This window comes from Ailuropoda melanoleuca, chromosome 3, assembly GCF_002007445.2.
Source record: "Ailuropoda melanoleuca isolate Jingjing chromosome 3, ASM200744v2, whole genome shotgun sequence".
NCBI classification, from domain to species: domain Eukaryota; kingdom Metazoa; phylum Chordata; class Mammalia; order Carnivora; family Ursidae; genus Ailuropoda; species Ailuropoda melanoleuca.
In genome coordinates this window covers 4,848,905-4,873,655 of record NC_048220.1, presented here as the reverse complement: position 1 = coordinate 4,873,655, position 24,751 = coordinate 4,848,905, and the positions used below count along the sequence as shown (strand labels likewise).

At 49.2% G+C, this 24,751-nt stretch overlaps 1 protein-coding gene across 1 annotated transcript in view; it reads right to left on the bottom strand.

Annotated features, from left to right (window-relative positions):
- Positions 1–24,751, bottom strand: part of COL23A1 (collagen type XXIII alpha 1 chain) — a 309,945-nt gene that overhangs the window by 283,466 nt on the left and 1,728 nt on the right. The window contains exon 3 of the mRNA XM_034655722.1: positions 2,500–2,566. Coding sequence (XP_034511613.1) covers positions 2,500–2,566 — 67 coding nt within the window. The remainder of the gene's footprint in view (positions 1–2,499; positions 2,567–24,751) is intronic.

The following is a 24,751-nucleotide window of genomic DNA, read 5'->3' as shown; positions in this document are numbered from 1 at the left end:
ACGTCTCTCCCTTCTGTCTCATAGGGACTGTTGTCATTGGACTTAGGGCCCATCCTGAATCCTGGATGACCTCATTCAACCGTCTACACCATTTTATAGACGAGGTACAAGGCTCAGGTCCCTCCCCTGCCCGAGGACACGGGGCCAGCTCAGGGCACAGCCCTGCCAGGCCTGTTGCCCCTGGCTCGCGCAAGAAGGCTGCCGGCTTCTCAGCTCCACAGCTCCCACTGAGGGCCCACTTCACAATGGGACCACACAGAAGAGTCTCTCCCTTCTCTGGCCTCACTTATCTGTTTTATCAGACCTCCTTGGATCTGACAAAAGATCACACAGTCTCCAGGCCGTGAGAAGGAACTGGGTGGGGAGTGGGGGCATCGGCAAGTATCTCAAATCAGATGGGGCCCCAAGCCACAGAGGGCAGTTGGCGGGTCCAGACTCCCAAAGTCTGCAGGGCAGATCCGAGCACAAGAAAGGGAGTCGGTTGAGGCTTCGAGTGCTATAGGAAAAAAGGCCTTTGTCCTTTTGATGACAGAGAGAACATCCACCCTAGAGCGTTTTGCATCGATGAAGGTCTCTGGTCCAAGCGAGTCCTCCAGCTCGAGGTGACAGGGGGAGAAAGCAGGTGTGCACAAGGGTGTGCATCAGGGCCTGGCCACACTGGCCACATGACCGTGCTGAGCACGCCTCCCAGGAGCACTTGAGGGCAGCCACGAGTCCCTCAGTTACGGCAGCGCAGCGCCGACAGCCAGCAGGGCACCCCCTCCAAGAGCAGGGGAGGTTACTGCCCTCCTCTCAGTGGGACGGGGGTTTCTGACCAGACTTTCAGACCTCAGAGTCTCCCCTGAGACCCTCTTGGAGCCTCTCCTGGTGGTGCAGGAACCTCCAAGGGCAGGCAGGTCCCAGGACTGTCTCCAGGTCATGGGCTTTGACCTATACTCAAATACAAATCTCAAAAAAGCCTACAGAGCCCACTCCCATATCGTTATCAATTTTCGATAAAGACCCTGAGGGTTAATAAGCAGCAGACCAAGATGTGGCCCCAGCCCAGGTTTATTCAGGAGCTCTACGCCCCCTCACTGCCTCCTCCCTCTCTGCCCATCATCTGTATCTGAGACTTTCAAACTTCCGGTCAGCAACGCATAGCAGGAAACCCCTTTCAATCACCATCCAGGTCATACACTCCAAATATAAATAGCTCAAACAAAAACTTCACTCCAATGTTTTTATTCCAGTCTACAGCTAGTTCAAAATTTCAAAAACGCTGGCTGCAACCCACGGAACTGATTTCATATCCTACAAACACTTTGTGACTCCCAGTTTAAAAAATACTTCTCCACATAACTCCCATGAATTGACATCCATATAGCACTCAGAAAGAGGAGGGAAAAAAAATACCAAAAAACCCCACAAGAGCATCAAATGTCTGACTTCCTGATCTGCTAATGATGTCGTTGCTTGTCCCGTCCTTTTCCCTCCTGTTGAAATGTTGGAGGTACTATTAAAGACTAACTCAAGCTCGCCCATAAAATCCTCTCCAGCCGGGCCCTTGGAGACTGAATTTTCACACTGCGAGGTCCACCTCTGCAGAAATCCCAGGGCATCTCCCAATATGGAGATGTTCATTTTCAAGGAGCTTCGTGTCTCGGCCAGATTGGGAAAAGCCAGACAACTTGGCTAGTGGACGGAGCGACAGCAAGGACAAGGTCCCCGGGGCTCAGCTCCTGTGTTCTCCAGCTTGTCCTGCATGGTGGGGAGCCTACGGATTATTGCAATTTCCAACTCATTCACCGGTAGGTACTACTCACTGTTCGATAGAGGGTAATTCTAACCCTGAAAATACCAGGGCCAAGACCGCACACCTGAAGTCTCGATGAGGGTCTGTACAAAGCTCCCATGAGGACCACCGGAAGACCTGCTGGGACTCGGGACTCAGCCCCAAGGATGGGAAATCCACAAATCCTGGTCTGATTCTCAGCCACCCTGGCTGCACCACCAAAACCCAAGACAGACGCGATAATTCGAATCATTCAGACCACGTTCCCATCTTCCTTCCTCTACCTCCACCAAAAGAAACGAAACCCGAAAAAACCTATATTCGCCAGATTCCTTACTCATCCCGCCATGTCTGAAATAGAGCTGGGGTCACAATGTTAATACCGTGCGGACAGTCCAGGCCTGTTCCTCGGTCTTTGACATGGAACAGCTGTTACTTTCCTCGTATCTACGTCTTCATTATAAGTCATTTCGAACAGTTTCTAACAGACCACCATCCTCATCAAACCATGTCAGGTAACCTTGCTAGAATCTATGACTGGTGAGCTGGTCAGGGAAGACATAGGAAGAAAGACCCCACGAGTGGGGTGGTCCACGAGCTGCAACACACAGTCTGAAAGCCAGGGTCAGCCTCTTGACCACGTGCTCGGCAGTTCAGAGCAGACAGGAGGCAGGAGGCCCGGCCTCGGGAAATCAGGGGCCCGCGAGCATCAAACATCCACTTACCTGGTGGGCAGACGCATGAGGTCGGCGCTTCCCGAACTGTCCGGTGCTTGGCCAGTCCCTCCAACTTCTGGACCAGAAAGAAAAGAGAGGGGGAAAAAAATGAGCATGAGTTTGAGAGCGGACAGGGGCAGAAGTGGAAAAATCAGCAACCACCGATGTATTGGAAAGATCGACAGTGGGGGTGGCACGGTGGGGCACATTTTTTTTTACCCGGTGGTTAAATGCTATAGGCAGTTTTAGCATGAGAGGAAAAACCAAAATAACCATGCAACGATCACTTGGGAGTCCTTCAGAAGAAGGCGGCAGGTTTCTGCTCTGTTACAGCATTTTTTAAAAAAATTTTATTTTTAATTTTTAAAATTTTTTTAAAGATTTTATTATTTATTTGAGAGAGAGAGAGAGCATGAGCAGGGGGGAGAGGCAGAGGGAGAAGCAGACCCCTGCTGAGTGGGGAGTCAGACGCAGGGCTCCATCCCAGGACCCCAAGGATCATGACCTGAGGTGAAGGCAGACACTTAACAGACAGAGCCCCCCAGACGCCCCTGTTACCCATTTTCAAACATGAACCCAGAAAAGCCAGAGAGACCATACAGTCAGTGTGACGAGGAGAGGGCAGAGAAGAGGGAAGCTGGGCCTGGGCAGCCAACCCCTGGTCCTTAGGTCGGATCCGAACCCAGGACGCCCCAGGACCCCCTCGCAGCCACCTCCACAGCCCATGGGGCCTCAGACCCCAGGCCCAGCCCTAATCCGCCCTGATGACATCTTCCTTCCTTCTTACCAGCAGGGATCCTTGGCCTAGAAAATTTGGCTCCGTCCATTTAACAAGAATCTCTACACATGCCCAGCCCTGTGTTAGATTTGGCAGAAGGGAAGAGAATTACCCCAGAATTAGGGCGAAACATCCCAGCTCCACTATTTTGCTAACTCACAGTACAGCTTGGCACAATCATTGCCTGATGGACCAGTCGGAGTAACCTCGGAGGCCCGATTACTGTCCCTGTCTCGCACATCGGGGACACGCTGGGGAAAAAAAAAAATTTAGTCCCCAAACCCAAATCCAGGTTGAGGAGAGTGAAATGACGGGCCCATAATCCCCAAACGAGCCAAGACTTGAGTCCTAACAAGAAAAAATAAAGTATTAACCTTTCCCTAGGAACCAAACAAATTAAAAAAATCTCCCTCAAAGCAAAACAAAGCAAATCCCAAATGGGATAATCTGAATGACAAAACATGATACTACCACCAGAAGGTTCAAACAAAAAAATGTAATCTTTCTCAGGGTGCCCTGGGTGGCTCAGTGGGTTAAGCACCTGATTCTTGGTTCCAGCTCAGTTCATGATCTCAGGGTCGTGAGATCAAGCCCCACGTTGGGCTCCGTGCTCAGCAGAGTTGGCTTGGGATTCTCTCTCCCTCTCCCTCTGCTCCTCCTACTTGTGCAAGCGTGCTCTCTCTCTCGGAATAAATAAATAAAACTTTTTGATAAATGTCATCTTTCTCAACAAAAATAAATAAAAATTTAAAATACCTTGAAAACAGTATAGGAAGCAAATAAAACTGTTGTTTTTGTTTGGCTTTTTTTTTTTTTAAGTAATCTCTGTGCCCAACATGGGGCTCGAACTCACAACCCTGAGATTGAGTCGCATGCTCTACCGACTGAGCCAGCCAGGTGACCCCCAAACTGTTACGTTTAAAGCAGTGCTTTAGACGAGGTGAGAAGGGCACCCCCACTTTTGAGCCCCTGAGCACCAAGCCTGGAATTGTCACAGGAGAGGGGACTTCACAGCCAAGCCCAGTCTGCCTCTGGCAGAAGCAACCCTGGACCAGGAGCTCCAGCCACCTGCCAAGCACTTCCAAGGTCCACCCCCGGCCCTGCCAGCCTCACCCTCATTTTACAGATGGGCCACAGAGGCTGATACCCACAAGAGAAGGAGTGAAAGCCTGCAGGTTTTGAGGGGACACAGGAACGTGGTTATACCCCCCCTGTGGCAGAGGCTGCATGGCAGGGGTACCACGGACAGGCAGAGGGTGGAAGGGTGCTGCCTTTAGGTGCACTAACTTGTCCATCTTCATCGCACCTCCCCAGCCCCCCAAGACCTCAGCTTGCCCCAGAAATCAGAACCTGGCTGGGCTTCTGGTTGCAGGCTCCCAGCTTCCAGCTGGACCCCTACCTGTCACTCACTCCTGCTCTGGTCCACCTGGCCCAGAGCGACCCTAAGCCACCCGGAGCTCCCCTGGGCTCCACATCTCCACTAGCAGTAGCAGCAGATGGTAACCCTCCTAGCTCTGCAACCCGCGCTCCCCACCCCCAGCACCACCCCCAGCTGTGCGGACCCTGTGGCCCACTAGCGACCGTGTCTCTGAGCCAGAGCACCGAAGCTGCCCGCGGACGACGCGGATACAGGCTGGAGCAGGGTCTCAGAACTCACTTTCTTCCCCCACTGTATTTGCAGATACTGTTACAGATTTCAAAATGTACACAGCAAACAAATCCAGCCTTCTCGTTCAAGCCCATCAAGTTGTGCTAGACGCTCTCTCATCTGTTTTTATCATTGCTAGACCAGCTAGAAGCCGCACTCGCTTCCTTGTTGGAAACCAAAGCATTTAATGCTAAAAAACAATTCTTTTTACCAGCGATCACATCTGGGCCGCTCTCCTAAAAGGGAGGGAGGGCTTATCACATACTGATAGGAAGCACAATTACTTCCAAACTGCTCTTATCTAAAATAAAAAGCTAAACAGGAAGCTATTGGAGGTTGGGGGGGGGGTTAACCTTATTGTTAATGCTCGTAGGTGGGATCATAACGTAATTCGAGTTTTTGTTTGGTCACTGACTCTAACTCCGTCTATGCATCTATGCATGTGTTTCTCTGGATTATATGGAGAATCTGCATTTTTATCTGCTAGTCCCCTGCCCTCCACCCCCACCCAGGCGCCTTTCTGTGGGTTTGAAATACCACTGCTATGAACACAAAGTGAAATGTTTGAATTAGAAACCCAATCCCACAATATTTCCATGCTTCGCTTTTTCTTCTCTAATTCTAAGAAAATATTCTTTTGTGTCCAGGTTTGTAAAAATGATTTGAAGGCCTCAACTTTTCTTTTTTTTTTTTTTGCATTCAATTATCTGGCAGCACCCCTCGCATCTGCAAACAATATGGTCCTGGTTTTACATATGCAAACAAGTCCTGACTCCAAAAGTAACAAAAGGAGGAGTTTCAGAGAAAAGTCCCTCAGACATTGGGAGCATTCCCTCCACCAGTCCAGAGGAGGAGAACTTGAAGTTGGAGTTGGGGGAGGGGCAGTGAGCACAGGGGGGAAATCTCAGAATTTCTTTTCTCAGAAAAGCATTACACTGTTAGATGATAGATTTGTTAATGACCTGTGGGAGCACTAGTCTGGGATGCTCGGCCAGATGCTTGATCACAGCCTCGAACGGGTGCATTCTGATGAAATATAGATGAATACACGTAGGATGTCACCATTTATTTCTGTAAAATGGCACAAATAAAGCCACAAAGACATTCCTGTCCTCTTTGACAGAAGATTCCTGCTCTCGGGAAGAAATCGCAGGGAAATAAAAATCAGCAGGAACAAAGAATTATACCCATGAAGTTGTGCCCCCCGAAACAGTGGGAGCAGTTTAGAGACGGATGGTGAAACTCCCCGAGATGAAACTGTCATATTTCGTGAAATGTCATTAGTAACACTGCATAGCAAGAAGTGGGGGGGGGGGAGATGTTCATGATACCGTAAATAAAAGGTCTGTATCTGTGTAAAAATTCAGGCATGGGGTGGCAGCAGCTACCAAAACACAAAGCCCCCTGGGTGTTGGGATTATGGTGATTTACTTCTTTAGAAGTCCTTGCCGTGTTGTCAGACCATCTTCTCAGTTAAAAAAAAAAAGCCTGGAAGAAGAGGAAGAACCAAAATGAAGCCCTCAAGTCGCCCTGCCAAGGACCATTTGTGAATGGCAGACAGATGATTCTAGCACCACAAGCACCAGACGACCCTCTCTGCTCCCCCCACAAATCCTCTGCCCTCCTTCCACTCTCACGGGGAGGGGCCCCTGCTGCATTGTCACTGAGGCCAGCCATCTGAGAGGGCAGCGAGACCTGGCCTCTGACATTCCTTTTTGCATAGCTCATCACGGAGATGAGGAGGATATAAAATACAAGGTATTATTACTGAGTTACTGATGATTTATGGGACCAGGCACAGTGCCAACAGCAGCTACCTCCTCCAGACCTGCCAAGACCCCCACCCCAACCACCACCAAGAGGTGGGGACTATTATGCCCATTTACAGATGAGAGCACTGAGACTCCAGAGGGCGATGTAATAAGCATCAGGGTGGGCCCTGCACCCTGGTATCCACCAACTCCAACCACAAAGCATGGCCAACTCCACTTACAAGCAATCTTCGTGTCCCAACCAACCAACCAAACAAAAAGTTGCCATCCACAGCCAGGCCAGACAACATGAAAAGGACAGAAATCAGGTCCGGGGTTGCTGAAGGTTGGAGGAGTGTGAGACGTGAAGTACAAGGAGACAGTGTGAGGCTGATCGAACTGCTCTGTGTGGCACTGAGGCGCTGGACACACGACTCTGTGCATTTGTCAAAACCAGTAAGACTGGACATCTCAAAGAGTGAACTTTAACGGATACACATTTTCTTTAAAAATCAACCCGGATGTGGGAGAATCTCTGGATGAAACGTAGGCTGTGACGAATGAATCTAACTACGTTATGACTGCTGCAAGTGGTGGGAAAAGCAGGCAGCTGACCTAAGTAACTTTGCAAAATAGTGTTTTGATGAAGAGCTATCAGACTGAACACAAAAGGAGCCATACAGAGATGCTGTCCTCCGGCAGGGAAAGTTGTTTCTCACTGTCTCACTGGGCAACGGGCATTAACGAGGGCAATTCTGAAAGGTTAGCGATTTTGAAACTACTTTACATATACGTTAGCGTTGAACGAGTGAGTAAATAGACTATGGGTGATGAGAGCCAGGCTTCTCACTGTCCAAGAAAGAAGTTATAAAGACACAAAGGGGGAGAGACAGAATGACCCGTGTGGTGCTGGATGGGTCAGTGACGCCACTAAGAGGTCATATCTAATGTATACAGAAAGAGACATACGGAAATAATCATAGGTATGTGTACATAGGGGAGTGGATATTCAGGCATATATACGCTAGCTGTGTGCAGAGACAACCTACAACCAAGGACATCCTGGAAGCAGCAAGCACACCCCGTACCTGAACTTGGTTTCTAAATACCATTTTCCAAGAAAAGGAAGCAGGGCTCCTTGGAGAAATGGCTGATTCTAACCCAGGGCAGGAAATACACAAGATGAACCATCAGTGCCTTGTAGTGGCAGAAAGTAAGGAAGTCCCTTTTGAAAAAAGGAGGTGGGGGAAGAGTATGTCAAAGAAACACAAAACCTACCTGAAAGGGCTCAGAATGGCCCAAGTTGGAACAACTTAGGCAACAAAACAAATAATGCCGTATTAGATTATCTATCACCCAAAGGATAGGTTAGAAACCCATCAGTCCGTACTGATAGAGATGATTGAATAAATAAGTGGGAAGAGACAAATCTTCCAATAATATATGTAGATACTCCCCTCTCCAGGAGGTGGAGCAAAATTCCCCACTTCTTGAGTGAAGGCTAGACTCACTTCCGAAAGAAAGAGAAAGGAAAACAGCGGGACTTTATAATGTAGAAATCTGGCAGATACTACTTGAACCAAGTGATCGAGGTTAGTGTCACCAGTGATAGGTCATGTGACATCACAGACCCCTGACATGACACTATGACAATGGCAATCCACTGTAGTGCTCTTCTTCCCAAGCCCGCAGAATCCAGTCTACTCATAAGAGCAGCCCAAACTGAGGGACAGTCTACAAACTACCTGACCAATATGTCCAAAAATGGTCAAGGTCATGAAAAACATGAAAGACTGAGAAACCATCATAGACCGAGGAGACCAAGGAGACATGACAACGAAATGCAACGTGGTATCCGGGGTGGGATCTGGGAACAGGAAGGGGACTTTAGAGGAAAAACCAGGGAGATCTGAATAAAGTCTGTAGTTCCCTTTATAAAATTGGGTAAAAAGAAATCACGAAGTCCCTTAACACCCACTGAGGCACAGCTTTGTTATTTTCTATAACACATCTATTTTTTGAATTGAGGTGAAATTCACACCGCATAAAATTAAAGTGAACAATGTTAAAGGGAACAGTTGGTGGCATGTGCAACCACCCCTTTCTCTAGCTCTATCTAGTTCCAAAACATTCTCATGACCCCAAAAGGAAATCTTGTGCCCACTAAGCAGCTGCTCCCCATTCCCCCTCCTCTGAGCCCATGGCAGCTGCCAATCTTTCTGTCTCTATGGATTCACGTATTCTGGAACAGAATTACATAATATATGACCTTTTGTATCTGGTTTCGTTCACTTAGCATAATGTTCTTGAGCATTGTCTACTCCGTAGCATGAATCAGCACTTCATTTCTTTTTATGGCTGAATAATATTGTTGGGTGTCTACGCTGCAATTGGTTTATCCATTCATCTGTCGATGGACATTTGGGCTGTGTCTACCTTTTGGCTATTGTGAACAGTTGAGCTGTGAACACGAGTGTATGTATTTGTTGGAGTACCTGTTTTCAGTTCTTCTGGGTACATACCTAGAAGTGGAATTGCTGGGTCATATGGTTAAGGCCATATATTATGTTTTGAGTACCCACCAAACTTCTCCACAGTGGCTGAACCATTTTATATTACCACCAACAATGTATGAACATTCCAATTTCTCCCCATCCTCCTCAACAGATCCTAGTGGGTGTTGAACGGTATCTCATTGTGATTTTGATCTGCATGTCCCTAATGACTAATGATGTTGAGTGTCTTTTTCATGGGCTTGCTGATCATTTGCAATCTTGTTTAAAGAAATGTCTGTTCAAGTCTTTTGCCCATTTTTAAATTGGGTTGTTTGTCTTTTTGTTGTTGAGCTATAAGAGTCCTTTACATTTTCTGGATACTACATCCTTATCAGATATATGATTTGCAAATATTTCCTCATATGACAGATCTATTATTAATCAAAATCCTAACCATCTCCAACCAAGACACAATACGGGTGTATTAAAGTCATCTTAAAGGGCGCCTGGGTGGCTCAGAGAGTTAAGCGTCTGCCTTCAGCTCAGGTCATGATCCCAGGGTCCTGGGATTGAGTCTCACATTAGGCTCTCTGCTCAGTGGGGAGCCTGCTTCTCCCTCTCTCTCTGCCCCTCCCCCTGTTCATGCTTGCTCTTTCTCTCTCTTTAAAAAAAATAAATAAATAAAATAAGTAAATAAATAAAATCATCTTAAAAATTGGAAGTGGTGGGAATAGACCCACAGCTTCATGCTGGTCCTCACATTACTCTTTGTTGAGATATTGCTAGATTAATAATGGGATATTGTTACTAAAGAATTGGACCTGGCCTTTTTTAGATAATAGTAATTGTATTAGTTTTTAATTGCTGCATAACAAATTGTCACAAATCAGCAGCTTCAAACAACACCTATTTACTAGGGTTTCTGTGGTCAAAGGTCTGGACACAGTTTGATTCTCTGCTCGTGGTTTCCTGAGGCTGAAATCAATGCATTGGCTGGGTGTTTCTTTCTGGACTTCTGGGTCCTCTTTCAAGCTCATGTGGTTCCTTGTGGTCTGTGAGCCTCGTTCTCTTGCTGGCTGCCAGCCAGGGGCTGCTCTCAGCATCTAGAGGCCACCACAGTTCCTTGACATGTGGCCCCCCTCCACACAGCCTCTCATGCTTCAGATCTCTCTAACTTCAGGAAGGGCCCAGTCCCTTCTAAGGACTCACCTGCTTGGGTGAGGCCCACCAAGGATAAATGCTGTAATGAACTCAATCAACTGATTGGTAACTCAGTCCTGGGAATGATCCTATCATAATCACAGGTTCTGCCTATACTCAAGGGGAGGGAATCACACAAAGTGTGTACACCAAGGGGGGCGGAATCCTGAGGGCTCTCCTAGACCTCTGCCTGCTAGAGTAAGGTATCATAGTTAATTTCTTACTTTTGATGAATGTGCTACGGTTATGTACATATGTAAGCATATTTTTCTATAATTCTAAAATTATTCCAAAAACCTTTAAAAGCCATATCATGGATTTCTACTTCCAGGCAAGATACAGTAGCACAACTATATTTATCCTCCTGCATAAAATAGCACCACCAAAAACCAAAAAAAACACCAATAAAAAAATCTGCAAATAAAATGTGGGGAACACAGGTTTTGAAGACATTGATACCAAGCAGGAAAGCAGTGTGATCTCAGAGAACAAGGGTTTTAGCTTCCTGTCTGGGGAGAGTTTCCAGGCTGTAGCACAGGCAGGGAAAACAGACATGGAGCCTGGCAGCCTTCTGAAGTTGGACAGATGGAGCTGGAATGCCCACAATCACCAAACTATAGAAAGAGCCCAGATGTCCGTCAACAGATGAATGGATAAAGAAGATGTGGTGTGTATACACAATGGAATACTACTCGGCCATCAAAAAAAAAAAGAACTCTTACCATTTGCAATGACATGGATGAAACTAGAGGGTACTATGCTAAGGGAAATAAGTCAATCAGAGAAAGACAATTCTTATATGATTTCACTCATATGTGGAATTTGAGGTACAAAACAGGGAATCATAGGGGAAGGGAAGGAAAATAAAATAAGACGAAATCAGAGAGGGAGACAAACCATAAGAGACTCTTAACTATAGGGAACAAACAGGGTTGCTGGAGGGGAGGGGGGTGGAGGAATGGGGACTGGGTGATGGGCATTAAGGAGGGCACATGATGGAATGAGCACTGGGTGTTGTATGCAACTGATGAATCACTAAACTCTACCTCTGAAACTAATAGTACACTCTGTGTTAATTAGTTGAATTTAAATAAAATAAATGTTTTTTTAAAGAAGAGATGGAGCTGGGAGTCCAGGGATGCCAGACAGTTGGGGCTGCAGAGCAGGGGACCCGAGAGAACCAGAGATCTGGGAGGGTTCTTTGCAGATGTTCCATGGGGCACTGATCAGCACATGTGGGAGGCAGTGACCCAAGGCCAGGGGAAGAACCACCTAAAAGGATGCAGGGAACAGCACGTAGTTCTTACATGGGACTGGGAAGGGTGCCCATCCCCCAGCCAGACAGGTGAACCAAGAGTCTTGCCTCAGACATAGGGAGTACTCAGTCCTAGACTACATGCGGCTCCAGTCCCACCTAATGGATCCTAAAAACAAGACCCAAAGGATCCAACTACTTCCAAACAACTGTAATCCAACAAAGCTCATGAAAATTTACAGAAATACAAAAATATTCAATATCCAATGAGGTAAAATTCATGATGTCCAGCATCTAATAAGAAATTACCAGTGGTGGGGGGTGTGCCTGGGGGGCTCAGTCGGTTAAGCATCTGCCTTCAGCTCAGGTGATGATCCCAGGGCCCTGGGGTTGAGTCCCCATCAGGCTCCCTGCTCAGTGGGGAGTCTGCTTCTCTCTCTGCCTGCCACTCTCCCTGCTTGTGCTCTGACAAATAAATAAATGAAATCTTAAAAAAAGAAAAGAAAGAAAGAAATTACCAGCAGGACAACAGGCCCCATAATGAGCAGAAAAGTCAGTGAACTGAAACAGACCCACAACTGCCACAGATGTTAGAATTAGCACCCCCCCCCCAGACCATAAAACAAGGATTGTGACTACATGGTAGACGGTCAGGGAGTTCAGTAGAGGCATCAAAGATATTAAAATACCTACACTGAAATTCTAAGAATGAAAACTACCATGTCTGAGGTGAAAGACAGAGCAGAGAGGATTGATGGCAAGATTAGACACTGCAGAAGAGAAGATTAGTGAACCTGAAGACAGCAGTAGAAATTATCCAAAATGAACAGAGAGAAAGAATAAGAAAGAAAAAAAGAAAAGCGTCAGTGAACTTTGGGTCTTCCAGTGCACATGTAAGTGCAGTCTCCAAACTGGGGGAAAGAGAGGGAGTAGCGCAGAAAAAAATACTTTGAGCAGTGAGGGCCAGAACATTGTTCGAAGTTTGATAATAACTATAAACCCATAGATCCAAGAATCTCAGGGAAACTCAAGCACAATAAACACGACGAAAATCACACCAAGGCACATCACATTTGAATTGCTTCAAACCAGGAGTCAAGAGAAAATGTTAAAAGCAGCCAGAGGGAAAAGGACCCATGACATGGATACATAGAACTCTCATTCTATTTAAGCTGCCAATGGGAATGTAAAATGATACAATGGCTTTGCACAGCAGCTGGCCAGCTTCTTGAAAAGTTAGTCATACACCTATCAGACAGTCAACCATTTCATTCCAGGGTCTGTAAAACGCCGAGACACGAAAGCGTGTGTCCATACACAGACTTGTATACAAATGTTAACAGCAGCTTTATTTGTAATCGCCCCAAGCTGGAAACAACCCAAATGTCCATTAACAGGTGAGGGGATAAACAAAGGATGGCATTTCTTTTTTTTTTTTTTAAGATTTTATTTATTTATTCGACAAAGATAGAGACAGCCAGAGAGAGCAGGGGGAGTGGGAGAGGAAGAAGCAGGCTCATAGCAGAGGAGCCTGATGTGGGGCTCGATCCCATAACGCCAGGATCACGCCCTGAGCTGAAGGCAGACGCTTAACCGCTGTGCCACCCAGGCGCCCCAGGATGGCATTTCTTTATAATGAAATAACACTTGGTAAGGAAAAAGAACAAACTAATAATATATGCAAAAATGCAAATGCATCTCTCAATAATTATACTGAGTGATGGAAAACAGACACCCTACCCCCTGCAAAAAAAGAAGCATAATTTTGTGTCATTCTGTTTGTATAAAAATCCTAAAAAAAGAAGACAAATCCATAGTGAGAGAAATCCATGACACATGGGTGGCAGGATGGGAGGGACAGAATTCAAGGGGGCAGGAGAAGCTTTTGAGGGTGATGCATACATTCACTACCTTGACTGTAGAGATGGTTTCACATTTGCACACATGTGGTCACAAGGTCTCAAACTGTAATTTTAAAATACTTGGAGATCATAATGTGTCAAAGATACCTTTAAAAAAAAATAAGAACAAAAACACTCTGGCCCTGGCTCCCAAATACTTGGCTCCCCACCCCCCGAGGTGGGGGAGCAGGTGTCTTGGGGTCAGAAGGCCTCAACTTCACCCCACCGGGCTTGGGGTTCCACCTCAGTGCCAGGAAAATTTTGGTAGAGTCAAGGGAAGACAGTCGGTGAGAGCAGCTAGCCCAACCGCGGTGTTTGGCAGGAGCTCAGACACGTTTCTCTAAGGAACGTGGAGTTTCCTCAGTGACTCCCACTGACACGCTGAGTGACTTCCAAACCACATGGGCACACATTTCCTCAGGGGTCCCAGCTCAGCCCTGAAACACGCTGGCACACTTTGAAACGTTTAGTGTCCAAACAAGATGGAATTCTTCAGCAATCCTCAATTCGTGTTATGTTTTTTAAAGATTTTTTAATTTATTTGTCAGAGAGAGTGAGTGAGAGCACAAGCAGGGGGAGTGGCAGGTAGAAGGAGAGGGCGAAGGAGAAGCAGACTCCCCGCCGAGCAGGGAGCCTGATGCAGGACTCAATCCCAGGACCCTGGGATCATGACCTGAGCTGAAGGCAGACAGACGCCCAACCCACTGAGCCACCCAGGAACCCCTCATGTTCCCATTTATGATTTTTCAAAGACACACATCCCTTCCCGTCAGAACCCACTTTCTAGGCTCCACCACAGCGGGCTGACAGATGAATTCCTATCCTAGGCCCTGGGCGGAGAGTGGCTAGTCACCACCTTGGCTTTGGACAGGCCGAGGAGAGGCCTTGGGCTGCCCCGGGGCAGGGCCTCCAAGCCTTCTCACACCCCGCCGGCCTTCTCCAGCGGCCCTGGTCACTGAGCCAGGCCCTGCCACAGTCCCCACACCGAGGTGGCCTGCTTCCCCTGACCCTGGCCTCTCAGTCTCATCCAGGGGGAATGCCCGTGGTTTCTCCCAGCCTGTCGTCTGATTCGACAGTGTCTCAGGCCGACTGGTGTTCCCCAGAGTCTGTATGTTGAGGTCCTAACCCCAGTACCTCAGAATGTGACTGTATTGGAGACACGGTCTTTAAAGAGGTGATTGAGCCAAAATGAGGTCAACTGAGGTGGGCCCTAATCCAATGTGACTGATGTCCTTCTAGAAGAGATCAGGACACGGAGACACAGAGGGAAGACCACGAGAGAGGACACAGGCAGGGCACGCTCATCTGCAAGCTGAGGAGAGGCCTCAGGAGAAACCAAGCCAGCCGACACCCTGACCTCTGCTTCCAGACTCCACTCCTGTTGTTTACACACCCCCCACCCCACCCCCCGCCGACTGCGGTGCTTCGTTAGGGCAGCCTGAGCAGAGGAAGACAGACGGGGTCCCCCCAACACCCCACCCACCTCCTGTGGGGAGAGATGGGTGAGCGGGCGGTGGAGAGGCTAAAAGGACACAGACACCTGACCTTGGAGCCGAGTGAGGGCCCATGGGCCACGGGCAGCATTGAGGGTGGTTGGGGAGCAAGGGGAGGGACACCCTGCCAAGTCTCTTTAGGAAGATGAACAAGAGGAAAGCAGAGGGGCCAGGCCTGCCTGAGGCACGGAGTGACAGGACCCAGAGAGACCAAGCATTTCCAGAAGGGCCAGGTGCTAAAGGAGGCGCACAGAAGAAAGCCCGGGAAGGAATCATCTTTCTCCAGCTCATCCCATTTGGAGCCCCGAGTGTGAGCCCCTCGCTACAGGCCGGGGGAGGAGGGGAGAAGGGGGAGGAACGGTCCCCAGGAAGGGCCCTGGCAGGGAGGTTAACGAACACTCCTGGCAGCCGCCACTGGCAGGCTTAGCAGACTGGGAGCGAGGGGCGATGTGACGGCTCACTCATTGTCCTGGGAAGTGCGTGTCACTTATTCCTCAGGGGAAAAGAGGGAAGTAGCCACTGTCACCCCTTTTCCAGAGGAGGAAGTAGGGGCTTGGAAAAGCCAACACATTTGTCCCGGCCCCTGCAGCCGGCTGAGAGGCAGCTCCGGACTCAGACCCCGATCTCGCTGCTCTGGAGCCTGTGGCATGAGCTGGGAGGGCCCGGGGAAAGGGGCTGTCAGGAGGACGCGGGTGGGACCACCTCTGTGGTGCATATGTGTACACACACGCCCATAGGCACACCCATGTGCACGCATGTACACACATTCACACACACGCACACATTTATATGCACATACATGTGTGCACTCTCACACGCACGCACACTCACACATCTATATGCACATACGTGTGCACTCTCACACGCATGCACACTCACACGCATGCATCTATATGCACACTCACGTGCATGCACTCACACAATCTATATGCACATACATGTGTGCACTCTCACACGCATGCACTCACACGCACGCATCTATATGCACGCACGTGTGCGTGTGCACTCACGCACATGCATACTCACATGCATCTATATGCACGCACATGTGTGCACACTCTCACACGCACGCACATTTCCTCTCACGTGAATTTGCACCAGTGCCCTCCAGACCTCACAGTGGCTCAGCCTCACACCCAGGCCACACACCTCAGTCCAACCACCGCGTGAACTTGCCCTTCACTTGACTGCACTGCACCACGAGGCTGAAAAGAAGATGCCATGGATGGTGACGGAAAAGGCACCGTTAAATCAACGGACAGACTGCATTTGTGTGTGTGTGAAGATCCTCCTGGGAGGCCCAACGCCAGGTAGGTTTTATTTCAACTGTCTCCTAAAACCCCCAGAAAGCACTGTAATTGCTTTATGACTTGTTTCACAACTTGAAGTTGGAGGCAAAGTCCGTTTTAGAAGCTGAAATTACCCACTTGAGAGCCCTTCCTCCCCACCCCAATTTTGCGGCTACATCAAAAAAATAAAGATTTTCTCATTTACCAACGTGACTTGAAGCAGATGTGTGTGAGGCCTCTAATCCATCAGGTTAATCATGAGCATTTGGGGGGGGTGCTGTTCGTGCCATGTTGCGTAACCGCAAGAACAGACTAATTATTTAAAGCGAATTTATTAGGTGTTTGGGTGTCCTTTCACAATGAAAAATCCATCTAATAATTTTCATGAATAATTAGGTTTTTATTTTGGTCATAAACATGAATTGTGTGTGTTTTTAAATGAAAAATCTCATTCCACTTAAACGAGAAACTGGGGCGGGAAATGGGAGTCAGGGAGCCAATTCAGCCCCTGCTTTGCCTCAGCAACCAAGCAGTCCGGCTTCCTGTCACTGACGCAGACAACGGACCTGTGTTAATACCTTTTCCACTTCTGTGTGGCCTCCGGAGGCTGGCGGGATCCCAGCATTAAAGGGACCACGGGGCCTCCTCTCCAACTGGCAAACAGACACACACGCGCCTTCTGGATCCAGGCAAAGAAGGCCATGCGCGGGACGTGTGTGACGTCTGGGGCACTTTGGGCCTATCGGCTTGTTTAATCCCCACTGAAACCTCACGAGGCAAGTATTATAATCCCCACTTAACAGCCAGGCAGGGGCGCCTGGGGGGCTCGGTCAGTGTAGCCTCCGCCTCTTGGTTTCGGCTCAGGTCCTGACGTTGGGGTCCTGGGATGGAGCCCCACGTCGAGCTCTGGGCTCGCAAGTGCAGAGTCTGCTTGTCCCCCTCTCTTTCCCAAAGAGAGAAATAAAATATTACAAACAAAAAACAGATGGGCAAAACAGAGGTTTGGAAATGCAGTCATTTACCCGAAGTTACACAGCTGGGAAACGGCAGAGCCGGTCTCGGGTCTGCTTAAAGCTCAAGCGTTCCCTGCCCCCCACGGAGGATGTCCACGCGGGCAGAAAAGGCTGCTGCTGGGCCACGCTCGATGACTGCTTCCCACAAGGGTCTGCTGCGAGGCCGAGGGAGAGGGCTCAGCACCAGGAGTCAGGTCACCTGGGTTCAGATGCTCACTACCTGGGGGCAGTCACTGTCCCTTCTGCAAGGCTGAAGCCCACCTGCTGGGGGGGCTTGGGGGTGGGAGGCCGGGGTGGGGGCTGGGGTGAGGCAGTGAGGACGCCTACATGAACCCTTCTGCCCAAGGTGTGCAAAGAGAGGCACTCAGTGACCTCCCCGGCAGCCTCTAGGCGCACACTGACGTGCCTTCCCTTAAAACTACATCTGCAAACTTAGTTTTTCTCCCGAGCATTCATGCTTCGTTCTGAAATCTGTTTCTGCACATGATGAAGGGATGTTTTCTGAGGGCCTGTGTCAACAATTAAAGATTAGTCCTGATCCTACACATGGAGAAAATCGAACGGGGAAGGAGCCGGAGGTTATGAGTGGCCTCCAGAGAGCACTCCCAAAACCAAATGACGTTTGTTCACAGAGTTAGAGAGAAGCCACGGGCGCGCGGTGGGCGCGAGGCCGGGCACTTGCAAACTGCTGTTCCAGAAGGGGGTTGGCACCAAACAGAAGCAGGAGCCTGATTCCGAGATGAATCCGCAGTTTTTCTAGATCGTGTTTTAAGGCTTTATTATCAACTGCCTTTGCTTTCAACGACAACAAAGCCGAATGAAGTGAAAAATCCACCCAAAAGACAGACGGAAACCATGCTGTCCATTATAAAACCTGACTTCACCAGTACAGTTTGGATCAAAGACAAATTTGGATATTCTAAAATCGAAACAAAAAACAAAGGCCTAGAGATGTTCCTCGTGAGGCAGTTACTTACATCCTAGTGAATAACAGAAGGAAGACACTTGCCCCATGAAACCACTGGCTGCTCCATTTTCTGGGTCAACAAAAATATGGAGGAGGCCTAGATTCTGGGTGGACAGAAAGATGCAGGTTCCATTGATGGGCTCAGGTGCAGCTGTGACACACGGCCACAAAGATCGTGCAGCACCTGGAAACACGTTTTCATCGTAAGGTCAGAATGCACACAAACCAGCTATACGTGGGGTAGGTGTAAATCTGTCTGAGGATTAAGGACTGGACGGGATTATGCAAAATGTTAAATAGTCCTTGTTCTAGGGTGGTGGGGTTATCAATAACATTCATCATGTTAAAGCAACATACACTTTGGTTTTTCTTTTGCTTCTTTGTTTTTTAAAGAAAAGGAGGCAAGGGAAGGGTAGGCAAACGGGCATGCCATTGCCCAACACTGGGTCTACCATCCTGGATAAGGAGGTGGTCACAGCCCAGTGGCAGTGGGAGCTGGAGAGCTGGGGAGCCGGGGAGCATGGCAAGGGGCAAAGACAAAAGGGTCTGCACCTGCCCTGCAAAGAGCAGGGTTGGAAGAACGCCAAGTGCCTCATGGTGGGGGTTAGAATTAATTAGGGGGAGAGGGAGAACCGGGTAGAAATCTGGGAGAGGAGACGGCTTCTCTGAAGGTGTAGGATTGTACCAAAACCCTGTGGGGCCCTGAAGGTGAAGGGCAGGGGATCCAGTGCCCAGAGCTCAGCCCTGTGCTGAAACCTAATCCCCAATATGGTGTCATTCGCAGGTGGGGCGGTTGGGAGGTGATGAGGACATGGGGGTGCAGCCTCATGATGGGACCAGTGCCCTTATTAAAGGACCTCTGAGAGCCCCCTTGCCTCTCCTGCCACATGAGGACGTGGTGAAGACGCCGTCTACGAACAAGGAAGCAGGGACCAAACAACGAATCTGCCAGCACCTCGATCTTGCACTTCCAGCCTCAGAACTGCCAGAAACAAATGTTTGTTTTTAAGCCACCCAGGCTATGGTGTTTTGTTATAGCAGCTCAAACAGTCTGAGACAGAGGCCTCTAGCCCTTAGTCCAGAGCACGTCCTCTTCAAGACAACCCCACAAAGTCAACAAGGCACACGGTGTCAGGCGAGGCTGTGGCAAGCTCCTAGCTGATACATCCCCTTTTTATTTATTTTAAAAAATGTTTTTAAGGTAGGCTCCACACCCAGCATGGAGCCCAACTGAGGACTCGAACTCACAACCCTGAGTTCAAGACCTGAGCTGAGATCAAGAGTCGGACACTTAACCGACCGAGGCACCCAGGTGCCTTGATAAATTCCCTTTCTAATTTAAGCCAGTCTGAGCAGGGGTCCCGTCATGTTGCTGTTTGAAGGTGGAAGAGTCCAAGGGCGTGTAGAAAGGCTGGATCTGATGAGATGAAGCTTCTGAGGTAAAGGGGACATCGTGCTCCAGGGACCATGGTTATAACTGCACACGCTCTGGAAGGGAATCTGAGGGCCACGGTGACAGACGGCTGCTGAGAAAAGCCACGGAGACCCATGGCCAGGCGTAAGGGAGGACAAAGAGGGGAGCTGTCTGGGCACATACCTAATGGGTACAGGGCTCCATCCACGAGTTTGGGTGCAGTGATGTCCTTGTCCTCGGAGTGGCTGAGCCAGTTTCTCCAGCCTCACCAGCCTACTGCAGGGTGATACAGGTATTCCCCTTCCCCAGTCACTGTGGGGTCAGAATAGCGTCCACTGAAGGGTTAAAGCCCGTAAAGTGCAAGAATGGGGCTGTGCCAGAGAGAATCCCCAAACACACCAACCTTGCCTTTGACTCTGGCTGGGGACAGAGCTGGACACAGGACCCCGAGGGAAACAGAAATTTAGTGGCTGAGAATTGTTCCCAAAGGGGGTGTGGGTATGAAAACTGTGGCAGGCCAGTGGATGGCCGCTCCCCATGTGTCCCCATCCTCCTCTGGGGTCACATTCTATAGCACCCACCTGACACTGCTGGTTGGTCCCCAAAACATTCCCAGTCCTCCTTCCTAACAAAGCCACCATTCTCTTCCAGTGGCAATGTGCCCAGCCTCAGGGGAGGAATCAAGATTGGTCCAAGCCTCCTGTGGCAACCCCGTTACTCTTGCCAGTGACGGGATGATGGCAATCATGGGCACTGGCTCTGCTTGGTGGCCATACAGGGAGTCTTCCGAGAGATGCTGGGAGCTTCCTCCCTCTGACTCAAACAAAAGAGAAAGCCTACTGAGAAGAGGACTCTTTGTCCTGCCCCCTTCCCTTCTGCCTCAGTTACTCTTCTGTGAAGACACCAGCTCAGAGCTGCAGCAGCCATTTTGAAACCATGAGGAGAAGCCAAGAGAATGGCAGACACTGAGCTGGATCCCCTGGTGGCCGACTCACTGAACTGAGAACTGCCTACTAACTTCCAGGCTCCTCTGGTTGTGCAAGGTAACTCAATGACTGTATTGTCAAAGGCACCACGCTCAGCTATATTCCACGACTCATCACCAACACCTTCCTCTGTATTATTGTATTTGCTTGTCCCTGCACAGGTAGCTGTGACCTTCACATTGGGAAAGAGGAAACTGCCGCTCGGGAAGTTGAAGCGGTTAGAGGACGCAGCTAGAAAATGGTAGGACCGGAGCCCTTCTCCGCCCGCTGGGATAAATTCAGTCTGTTTATGGACTACCCAAGCTCAGGAGCCATGCCGCAAACCTTCAGCACCAGTATGTAAAGGTCCGATTCAAACATTTCCAAAATAGGTTTGAAAAAGAAATGCCCTGACAGTTGGCTCGTTCTAAACATGGTATTTTTTTTTAAGATTTATTTATTTATTATAGAGAGAGAAAGAGAAGATGAGCATAGAGAGGAGAGGGGCAGGGGGAGAGGGACAAGCAGACTCTGTGCTGAGCGCGGGGCCCGACGTGGGGCTCGATCTCACGACCCTGAGATCATAAACTGAGCTGAAACCAAGAGACGGACGTTCAAAGGACAGAGCCATGCACACACTGCTGTGTTTTAACACTCTAGTTTCTCTTCAGCTTGCATAAATCTTTCGCCTTTTCTTAAACATGTTGCTATTTTATAAAGCTCTCCCCCACCAAAAAACAAGAAGGAAAGAATAAAGGGAGAAAGCGAGCATGCCAGGAAGTCACCGGAAAGGAACTTTTTGGTCTGGGAGCCAGGAAATGTCAAGGAAACAAATGTCGCCAGGATTGACCCTCCCATCTCCTGTTGTGCCGTGGGATTCAAAAACTGGCTTTTTATCAACGTGTTCCCCATAGGGCAGTCCTGACAAGTGGCAGGCTGCCGCAGGGGCCGAAAAAGCTGCATGTGATTCTGGGTTTTACGGTAATTTAACCAATACATATAGTAGTTGATGGCAGGGGAGGAAATTGAATTTTACCCTGAGTCTCTGAGTTTTTCTTGTTTTCAAACTGATGGGTCTGGACAATGGAAGACCAGGAGCCAACAATAAATCCGTTGTTAAACTGGAAATGCTCTCCTCTGAATACAGCTAAATATTTCTTTAATCCTTGCATTAAATTTGTTACTGGAGTATGAAAGCTATTTTATTTACTCTAAAATTTAAGCTGTTGTAATACTGTAATTATAGGTGTGATGAGCTGCGGGGGGGGGGGGGGGGAGTTGATTACTCCGGCAACCTACTTAGGACACTTAAAAAGCATAATATCAGATGCTTCTTGTGCGTTTATATTTTGGGGTCATAACGAAGATACTATCGTTAATGACTTGTTTATGTTCTGAAAACTATTTCTTTCACTTTTGTATCACAGAAAGGGTCTTTAATAATCCCAAGTTAGCATGAATATTTCCTTATTCATAGCTTCTCTATCTACATTATCGGGCACATCAGCCAGTCTCCAAAAAAAAAAAGTTATGTCACAGTTCTGTTCCCAAGGGAACAAAGACATCGGGTCCCCTATTAACAGTGGCTTTTGTTGGCTTATTTTGAAAAAAAAATTTTTTTCTGACATTAAAGTTGTGTGTGGTTGGCAAGGACTTCTCTTCCTCAATTTGGATGCGGTTTCTGCCTCTGAAACTCTGAAAACAAGCTTGTTGATAAAGGACAAGCTGCAGGCACCCTCGCGTGCATAACTACTTCAGCAACAGATTCAAAAGAGGCTTCACTGAAAACAAATCTGACCTGAAAAGCATGTTGGAGTTCAAATGTTCTTCCTTGCAGAGATGTTCAGCTCAGTATTTATTTGTGCTTCCTCTGTAAAGGTTCAAAAAAAGTATCTTCGCAACTATTTAAAGCCAATTACAGGGGCGCCTGGGGGGCTCAGTTGTTAAGCATCTGCCTTTGGCTCAGGTCATTATCTCAGGGTCCTGGGATCAAGTCCCAACGCCGTGGGACTCCCTGCTCAGCGGGGAGTCGGCTTCTCCCTCTCCCCCTGCAGCTCCCCCTGCTTGTGGTCTCTCTCTCTGTCAAATGAATACATAAAATCTTAAAAGGAGATAAAGCCAATTACCACCTCCTTGTGGTGCGCCTCCCACACCCCCCACCCTCATCTGGGCCAGGGGCTCTCACTGTCACCAGCCAGGCTGAGTACCTGTCCCATCCAGTGACATTGATGAGAAGAACGGCTTGTTGCAGGAACAGACTGGTGTCCTGGGAGAGAGATGCCTTCTCACAGGGGACCCCAAACAGCCAGAAGCCCAACCCCAAGTGCATTAAACCATGGCATCTCCGACACTCCATGCTCTAATCTGTGCTCCTATGAGCTTTTCAACTAACCAAACCCAACCGAGCCAAGTTTAGTTAGCTGGTAGTGCATGCCGCTCCCCTAGGCCCTGTGGCCCTGCAGCCTGCCCATTGGTGCGGCGCATTTCAAGTGGAAATCCCTGGATGTAAGATCTCCCCTTTGCCTTTCTAACCGAGAGCACAGAGACTGACAGAGACAGAGAGAAATGAAGTCGCATCCAGGTAAAATCAGTGGAGGAGACAGAATGAAGCCACTGCAGTCTCTCCCCTCCGATCCTTAATCCTCAAGGTCCAGGACTTGCGAATCCCCTCTTTTGAGCAGTGGCTGCTTTCTCAGGTCGTCCGCCCTGTCCCCACCACCATGAACCTGGACACAATTTGCAAGGTCCTTGTAAACGGTTTTCCTGGGATTTCTGATTGACTCAGTCAGGGCTTGCGGTTTCTTTTTACGAAGAGGGGCCTCCTCTTGGAAAGAACGTCTGGGGCTGTTGCATGAACAGATAGAAATGGGCCCCCATAAATCAATTCAACACCCTGGTCTCTAGGGATTTGCCAAAAGATAATGAGCTACAATTATGGAAGACCCAGCACGAGTTGCCAGCAGGGCTCCGGGGAGATTTCCGAAGTCTGTGGGCACTTTTAAGACGAAAAGAAGGAAATCAAACCACGAAGCAGCAATTCTGCCCCAAACCACGCTGCTGGGGAGAGGTAACGATGGCTTCAATTCAAGTCACTAAAAAACAGGTACTAGAAGGTGTGGCGCAGTCTTCTCCCATCCCCCCAAGATTCCAAATGCACTCAACCATGGATACACAGCGGGATACATTAATAAAGATCGCAGCTCACGCAGGTGAGGGGAATCAGTAGTAACAGGCCTGGCCTGCCTGCCTCTTAGACCTTGAAACCCTGGCGCTTTTCCTGCTACAACTGAGGATGCGCCCCTGGGCAGTATACTTGGGAGGTGAGCACACCCAGGAGACCTGGCCAGTCCACCTGCTTGTCTTGGTTCTATGGGGTTTTTGCTGCACAAAACGTGGAGGTTTTCATGAACGTGATGGGTGAGGGCTTTGAGGCTCTAAATGGGGCGTCTGCTTTGAAGACACACGGCAGCAACCTTAACAGAAGTGTCACAGCGTCTCATATGGCACTTCCAACAAGCGCAAGAAAATTCAGGACGTATCTGCATCGCTTGAAACCAGAATTTTTATTTTCTTCCCCTCATCCTACCAGGTTTTCGTGGGCGCTTGGTGCGCACTCAGCTCTAAGAGCCCCAGAACACAGCATCTCCGGGATGGAGCTGCTCGGAAAACTTTCTAGAGGGAGGTGTGCAGGGAAGGTTGGGCAGAGCAGACCCCTCTAAGGGCCCTGGCCCTCGGACTGTCCGAGGCTTGCCGCCGCCCTGGCCGCCCGCCTGCTGGGGAGCGCGCGCTTCTCCAGGTACGCCAGCCAGCACGGGGAACGGTGGCTGCTGTGCCACCGGTGACGAGTCACCCACCCGACCCTTCGCACACGAGCCTGGGCGTTAGTCCGCACCAAGCGCCGGGCGGGAGGCGACCGGTCGGAGCGCGCACCCCCGTGGAGACTCGTCCACCCCCGCCGCCCCGGTCTGTCACAAAGTCCGGAGGCTTTCCTCTCTCTCCCTCTCCGGGGCTCGTTCTGGAACGAGCGACCCCGCGGCCGGAGCGGAGACCGCACGACCCCCTCGGGGACCCGCACCCGCAGCCTTCCGCCCG